The following is an 8,800-nucleotide window of genomic DNA, read 5'->3' as shown; positions in this document are numbered from 1 at the left end:
AATATATACCATGGTATTATATGCGTAAAAAATACATTTCACGTATAGCGAAAAATATGCTTGAAATATAAAAATATATTTGAAAAGAAATAAGTTATGTACTTGTTTTATAAAACATATATTTATTTTATGTTCTAGTTAAAAATGTATTCATATTAATATGCTATTTTTTTATTAAAAAACCTAAGCTCTTTCATGCATCTTTAGTACCGCCAAAAATGAATTATTTTAAGGAAAAATGTCACACAGAGCCAGCAAGTCAACTGAATCCAGGATTCTTTTTTTGTCATAAAAGCATACCATTAATCGATGGACGCAATCTATTTAATCAATGATTCATTTGGATCATGTACAACGCAAATTAATACGAATCACATCACACAAAGTGAATTTTGCACCGAACCGTGGCAACAGATCTATAAATCACTATGTCTAATGAATCCTATGGAGACTTCTGCATGTTATTTACAGAGTAGATAGTTTCATAATTGGATAGGATTTTTCTTTATGTAATATATTGGCGATGACATCATTATGGGTGATACGTTGTTAAGCTTAATTTTACGATATGGTCATTTGTCAATGTCAATTTCGTCTTCTTTTGTTGGCGGAGGTTATTAAATGTTTTGAAAGGCGCTGAATATTGCAGACTTTCCAGAATCATTAACCATTGCAGTGAAAAGAGACTGGATTTCAAACGTGGGGTATTTCATTGCCTCTTCCAGTGATTGGTTGCTGGGATGTGTTGAAGGTTAATTAGGTTAAAATCAATCCTCTCTGCATGGTGATCTGTAGGCTAGCTACTGTTAACTAAGAATTTAATTTTTGATAGAGAGGAGTAACGGTTGCTCTCTGTTGTGTGTTTTGAATATCCTGATTACAAATAATAAACAGCACTTAAATATGAATTAAAAAAATTTTTTTTTATTTACTTCAATGTGTGTATAAAATAAAAAAACTATAATACAAGTCAAAACGATATTGTTTGAAATAGTTTTTGTTATTATTTTCCATGCTATCTTTCATTTTTCTATGCTTTTTCCTTGCTTTCTTGAGTATCAAAATAATTAAAAGATTTACTTGATTATTTCCCTTTACTTATGTTAAATAATTACTTTTCTTAATCATATAGCGATTCACAACCAACCAACCACTGAAGTAATTTACAACCAATTAACCTAATTATCTTCAAAATCAAAATTCTACCAATCAAAACCAATTCCCTCCAACAGAACAATTGAAATACCGAAAAACCCCTAAATAGTTTGCTATCAAATTACTCAATCACCCTAGAATGTAAATTAAATTTAAATTGTTCAATTTCTCTAAATGAAAGATGCAGTTATGTAACTATTTACTTCTCAAAACGATTGTTGATCGAATAAGTCAATAATCAGCAATGGCATTTCGTAATAGAGATATCCCATTAAACTTTTCAATTATGATCATTCCATACATTTTGCATTTTAATTGACTTCTGACCACGCAACTAGGTATATACTTTGTTGAACAAGCGATATTTTAGCCGGAGTGCTGTTCAAATCAACTATGTAAAGTGTGAAAAGTGAAGTTGGAAATCAAACAAGTAAAACACAAAGACTCTTTAAAGTTATAAAAATGGTTTTTAAATATTTATAAAAATAGTTAAATGGTGTAAGAAACTGTTTAACTTACTTCTAAAACTTTGTTTTGACTATTATTATATAAAATATATAAAACAATACACATTTTCTCATTTTTTTGTATTGAATATCAGTGTGAAATTTTTTTTCTTCACAAATTCATTTAAAAAGTTTTCACAAAAAGTAAAACTAAGATTTAGGGGTCCAAACTTTAAACATCTCTCCTGACCAAACTCTTGAGGTCATTTTTCCCAGATTGCGATTAGCCCCTACTTTTTGAAGTCCGAATCTCTCGAAAAAAACGGTATATTTCATCAAAAAAAGTTTCTGTGTTTGATTTCGTAATTTAAAATATAGTCTGCACTAATTAATTAGCATATTTTACTTTACCTCATCGATGCATTAAAATTTGGTCCCGGAACGTGAAGATCCAATCGTTAGTTTTTTAGATTAGAATTTCTGTTAGATATTTTACGGTATATTATAAATATATTTTTAGTTAATTTCATAAGAAAACAGAAAATCTGAAACAGCCCTTTCTAGAAACTTTTTTTTAAGTGGTCCTTGAAAACTAGTTTTTGAAGGCCGCGTTCTCGAAAATTGTTAATTATATTGTTATAATTTATTCGAGAATTGAAATGTTCAACTTCATACAATATACAAAATTCCACATAAATTTACGATAAAAAGTACTGGTACACTGAGTGCAGCATTAGTAAAATCCATTTTTACCGTGAAATTTTATCCTGTAATTTTTAAAGCAACATTTATTTATTAAGAGAGACTTACTAAATACTACTGTAAAAAGTACGCTATATTGGAATTGTTTTCGTAATTCGGTAAAAAAATCCATAGCCATTTGATTCCATAGCCCTGTGGCCCGAATGTCATTCTTTTAAAATCATAAATGCTGAATAAAACTTATTTTTTTAGTATAGTTAAGCACTATAAGGAAGACATATTTTCTTTGCTCTTCATAACCCTTTTAAAATTTTGAGAAGTACCCTTGATAACAAAATTCTGCACTTTTTTTGCTCTTTTTGTAGGGGTGAAAGTTAATTTCCCCTTTGAAAACCTTAAAATATCGACATTTAAAAAAATAATCAAAGACAAATTCATTTCATACACTCGGTGGGTGAGCGAAGAAAACTACTATTATATTAATAGTGATCACTGTGAGAATGAATATATTCTCGCTGTCAATCGCCATCAAGCAAAAATGCGAGCTCATGTGATAGAGCTCTCGCCTTTGCAATGAGCTAACTCAGGTTCGAATCCCAGTGATTTTCGCACCCGTCTCGTACCGACCACAGTATTGGCGTAAAATATCCTCAGTGGTAGACGGATGATAAGTTGCAGTACTCTTGTCGTCAAAGTGTGGGAGGTTCTTGTGATTTTCCACTCCATGTAACTCAAGTGTTGGTTAATTCTATCAGAGTCCTCCACAAATTCAAATTTATCCCAATATTAGATCCAGGAGTTCTCTTGTATTCTGGATTAGTTTCCAAATTACAAAGCTACGAGAGGAACATAGAAAGGTTAAAACTTAAAATTGGGACGGTTGTTCCACTATGGTTATAAAATTTATGAACCAGTTATTATTTTTGTTTAAGTTCATTAAAGAAAAATTAGACAAATGAAAAAGTTTTTGAGCTAATTTTTTTCAGCAGAAGAAAAAAAAATCAATGGCGTTGAAGTTGAATTGGTAAGGCTGCGTGTTATCATATTAAATTTTCAGTGCCGCTTAAAGCTCTCCTGCTTAAGTACAGCTTCATTGAACCATTTCAGGTGTTGAAGGAGTTACAATTAATTTTAATATTACCGTAATTAACATACAGATGTTTACACTTGCAGATGGACTGCGTTATATTTCACATATAAATTATATAATCATTCAAAACAAAAAAATCGAAAATTAAATTCCAAAATATATTCTAAAAAAAATTCAAGAAATCTCATCTTATTTAGAACTCTAAGTTATAAAAGTCGAAACTCTAACAACGTAAATTTAATATTCTCGTAGAAACTTATAAGATCCATGGTAACCTAGTAAAAACAACATATGGTTCGTAAAAGGCTTTCTTTTAACTCCTTCCCTCTAACTCCCGTCAAAATCACGGGGTGAGCTTTTGTCTCCTATTTATCGTGCCTGTGATATTTCCGAGCTAGAACATTAATTTATTTAAAATTAGCTTCACCTAAAGTTTTTTTTTTTAAATTTCAAGCTAAAAATTCCTAAAATCAAAATTGAATACATACATTGTTGATACATCTTTTTCATATAATTTTCTTGAATTTAAAAAATATGCACTTTCATGACCATTTTTTAAAAATAAAAAAAGTCATTAAGGGGTTAAAGAATAAAAAATATTTGGTTCAATTAAATGCATCAAATGATTTCCACAAATGAATGATATCAAACTCTGAATCAATTTGAATTCATTAGATTATTCATTAAAAAAAGTTAATACTTTTAAAAGAAGTTTAAATAACGGCGATATCAAATGCTATACCCATTTAACACGCTTTTCAAGCTTCATAAACATGCTTTTCAAGCTGTGTCTAGTTACCCATTTATTATTACCCCCATAATAATAACCCATATATTATTAACATGTATATATTTCACACAGAAATTGTATTATCTTCATAATTTAACTAAATTTTTTAAGTAGTGCAGGCATTTCATGTTTTTCTTTATGAGAGACGTTCTTGCCTTTTAATAGTTAATAAAGTGCAACATATAAATGCAAGTATTTTATCTGAAACACTGTTGATAAATTTCAGGTTCCGTACTGTTGGAAATAAATACAGAGGTTTCTATTTTTGAGTACATAAAAATGATTGCGAAATTATTTACTAGTTTTAAAATTATCTGAATAAAAAGTGTCGTAGTTTATTTACTACTTAAAAAACCACTAAGGAAAAGAAGAATTTTCTTCTTTTTACGTTAAAGATGATATTGACGTGTCAGTGTGGCCGAGAGGTCAGAGTCGTCGTCCTGGAAAGACTGAGATTCAGGGTTCGATCCGCAGAACTGTAAGAAAATATAAAACTCCAAAATAAGCTTTTATTTATTATTTATGTTTCTTCTAGAAGTTTCTAGAATGTTCTAGCATATCATTTCCTGTTCCTATCACTTCCTATTATTATTCCTATAAAAGACTGAGTGTCTCATCCCGAGGCCCCCAGTTACTTTGTTCACGTTACTTTGTAGGTGTTGAATAAAGCTCTCGTACTTTATAGACTAAGTCCTATTTATTCTACGTGACATTTGGTGGAGGCGCCGGGTACTCGAAGCAGCTCTGGCCGGTGATTTAAGAAGGAGTCACCGCTTAAGAGGATTGGAGCCAGAATATCCAAAAATGGCCGAAACACCTGTCACTACTCCGATTATTCAGCACATTCGTAATCCATCTTCGTTCTCTGGAGAATCCAACCAAGATCCTGGAGCTTGGTTAAAAGAATATGATCGTGTCGCTAAATATAACAATTGGGACGACGAAACATGTCTTGCAAATGAGTACTTTTTTCTAAGTGGAACAGCCAAACAGTGGTTTGAAAATAATGAAGGCAGTTTAACATCATGGGAAGTATTTCAAACTAGCTTGAAAGGTACATTCTCTGATAGTTTGCAGTCAGTACATCGTGCCGAAGAAGAATTGAAAACCAGAGCTCAACTACCAGGGGAAACAAGTCTTTCATACATACAAGCAGTACTGGGATTATGCCATCGTATCAACCCCAGCATGAGTGAAGCAGACAAGGTTTCTCATCTTATGAAGGGCATCGCGGAAAATATGTATCAAGTTCTGCTGACAAAAGGAGTAACAACGACTACCGCTTTCATCGAATGCTGTCAACATGTCGACTCGTGGCAGCAGCGACGCATTAATCGAAGGAAGTTTGAAAGATTACCAAATGCCGTTCCCGTTGCGTCTCTTGAAGAGAATTTCGACCTATTGTCAATAATACGCCAAGTGGTCCAAGAAGAAATCACCCGACTATTTCCTGCTACTGTTTCAACTCCTGAACCAACTATTGACAGTTTAGAACAAGTTATACGACATGAAGTTGTGAAGACCTTAGCACCCATGACCGAGGTAAACTTCAACAGAAACAAAGACTTCGATAGTTTTAAACCAACGATACCTGTTTCGTACTCAGAAGCACTACGCCGTCAGCCATCTAGAACTCGTGTTGCTCCTTCTCGGCAAACTTATGAGCCACGCCGTCCTCAATTACCCCGTCGCAAAACTGATATCTGGAGAACAGAGGATAACAGGCCAGTGTGTTATCACTGCGGTCGTCCAGGTCATGTATACCGACACTGCCGTGAAAGACAGACATTTCAAGACTATAACCCGCGACAAAGAGAGACGATCATTTCAGACGAAGGGATTAGTCCCAGTAGTCAACTTAGGAGTTCGTCGCCCCAATTTGAAGAACGAAGACGATCACCATCCTCATATAGGCGTAGAAACAGATCACCCTCTCCATACAGGCGTTCTAGTCACTCCCCGTCTAGGCGTTCAATGGAAAACTAGAAGAAGCGCCCTTCTTCGGAGGTAAGGTCGCTAAGGGAGAAAACCTTCCAACAGTGGCACAGATGAAAGAAAATAAACTCGAAGTAATTATGGAAAATAAACCAGTGACAGTTCTTATTGATTCTGGCGCATCGTTTTCTGTCATTCCTGCTTGAAGACATTCTGTTAAAACATAGTTCTCCAAGAGTTCTCATCTCGGATCGTGGATCTGTGTTTCTCTCGAGGGTTGTATCGGAGCTATTGAAACTCTGTGACGTGGATCATCGCACTACAACAGCCTACCATCCTCAGACTAATGGCCTCACGGAAAAATTTAACAATACGTTAGCTGATATGCTGTCTATGTATGTTGACGTTGAACAGAAAGATTGGGATGCTATTTTACCCTTCGTCACTTTCGCCTATAACACAGCTAAACAAGAAATTACTGGCTTCACACCATTTTATCTTCTTCACGGCTATGAAGCTGAAACAACTTTGGACACAATGTTTCCTAACCAACCAGGATTTGAAACTGATTATGCTGCGCATCTTGTCTGCAAAGCAGAAGAAGCTAGACAACTTGCTCGCCTTCGTACCATTGATGCGCAAGAAAAAGACAAGAAACGATACGATGCAAAACACCGACCAATGTCTTATGAACCAGGTGAACTTGTTTGGATTTTTAGACCAATTCGAAAAGTTGGGTTATCCGAAAAACTATTAAAGAAGTATTTTGGACCTTACAAAATAAAGCGAAAGTTATCTGATGTTACTTACGAGGTCGAAGACGTCACTCCATCTACAAGGCGCAAAACTACAGACACCGTCAATGTGGTGCGCATGAAGCCTTACCATGACCCATCGTTTCAATTAGAACCATGTGAAACCGAAAATGCCGAAAGACAGAGAAGTTACAAAACAAAGAAACAATCTAAGAACGAGAGTAAGTTGGAGTATCGAGGACCAACCACCCGATCACGTGCCAGAACAGTCAACGAGTGAAACAGCGTGGACGCTGTTTTTTTTTCCAAGGAGGATGCTATGACGTGTCAGTGTGGCCGAGAGGTCAGAGTCGTCGTCCTGGAAAGACTGAGATTCAGGGTTCGATCCGCAGAACTGTAAGAAAATATAAAACTCCAAAATAAGCTTTTATTTATTATTTATGTTTCTTCTAGAAGTTTCTAGAATGTTCTAGCATATCATTTCCTGTTCCTATCACTTCCTATTATTATTCCTATAAAAGACTGAGTGTCTCAAGCCGAGGCCCCCAGTTACTTTGTTCACGTTACTTTGTAGGTGTTGAATAAAGCTCTCGTACTTTATAGACTTAAGTCCTATTTATTCTACGTGACAATATACAGGATTTTATATTTTAAAAATGGTATTTGGTGTCAACTTTCTAAAACCCTAAATTAATGCAATCTTATATATACTTCAAATTTTTCTTCGTACCAAAGTTTTCAGAGATAGTCATTACATTATTAATGCTCAGGGATCAAAGGAATATCTCATAAATATAAAAATATGTCATGTGATTTAAATTTAAATGAATATTTTTATTTTTTAAAAAATAGTTAAAAACTATTTCCTTTGGATACTTGAGTGAAAGAAATCATGAATTCAGAATCTTCATAGGGAATTAAAAGTTAGGGTTCGTAAAATAAATCTCGAAATAGTTCAAAGTATGGGAAATTTGTACTGAGCATACATTATCGTCAAAGATTTCTCGAAAACTTTCCTCCTCTTATCATTAAACAAATAAGCTACGTTGAGGGTTTGGAAATATACTTTTCAAAAGATTTCTGAGATACTAAGTGATTTGAAGTAGATAAAATATTTGGAAATACACGTTTCAACATTCTTAAAAGAAATTTAAATTTGTTCCATGCATTTAAAATGGATTCTAAATTTTTAAAATAAATTCTGAAGAGATTAAAACACCTGTTTACAAGTTATAATGTTTCACTGAAGGGTATTTTCTAGAAAATATTAAATTAGACTTTTGAATAAATATTTAATTTCTAATTATTAATATAATTTTGAAAATAAGTTAATGGCCAATTTTCTCACTTCCCATTTAGATAAAAATAAATTATACTTTCTTTCCTATTTGAATACAGTTATAAGTTCTCATTATAAGCCTTATTTCATTTGTAATAAATAAAATTTTGTGTTTTGCTATGCAATAATGCTAGCGTAAGCAAATGTCTCTTCTAAGACGTTCATCGAAAATAGCATGTTTCAAAAGTATTTGCTTAATCTAAAAAGCTTAAGAAGTTTCATTTAAAAACAGCTGTGGGTAGCTTAGGGTATAGAGCTCTCGCCTCCCTGTAAGTTGACTTGGTATTGAATCCTAGCAATGGATGGTTGATATGAAATCCTCACACGGTTTGCACCGACCGCAGTGCTGACGCAAACATGTTCTCAGTGGTAAATGGATCATGGGTTAATACGCTCTTGCCGCCAGGTTAACCATGGGAGGTTTTTGTAGTTTCCCTCTCCCTGTAACATAAATACGGGTTATTTCTGTCAAGCACCCTCCATGAAGGAAAGTTTATTCCAATACTTGATTCTGGAGTTCCGCTGTCTTCTGGATTGGATTCAAAATTACAAGGCTACCAAGTTGAATATTAGCACAGTTGTAAACTC

General features: G+C 33.6%; 1 protein-coding gene across 1 annotated transcript; it reads left to right on the top strand.

Moving 5' to 3' along the window:
- Positions 1-4,969: 4,969 nt before the first annotated feature.
- On the top strand, positions 4,970-6,169 carry LOC147809626 (uncharacterized). Its single transcript, XM_087165053.1, has one exon. The coding sequence runs from the start codon at positions 4,988-4,990 to the stop codon at positions 6,167-6,169; it is 1,182 nt and encodes a 393-aa protein (XP_087021179.1). The 5' UTR covers positions 4,970-4,987.
- The last annotated feature ends 2,631 nt before the right edge of the window (positions 6,170-8,800 follow it).

Source organism: Parasteatoda tepidariorum, chromosome 5, assembly GCF_982258835.1.
Source record: "Parasteatoda tepidariorum strain Cologne lab strain chromosome 5, Ptep-v5.0, whole genome shotgun sequence".
NCBI lineage: Eukaryota > Metazoa > Arthropoda > Arachnida > Araneae > Theridiidae > Parasteatoda > Parasteatoda tepidariorum.
The sequence above is the reverse complement of the archived record's forward strand: the minus strand, read 5'-3'. Positions and strand labels throughout refer to the sequence as shown.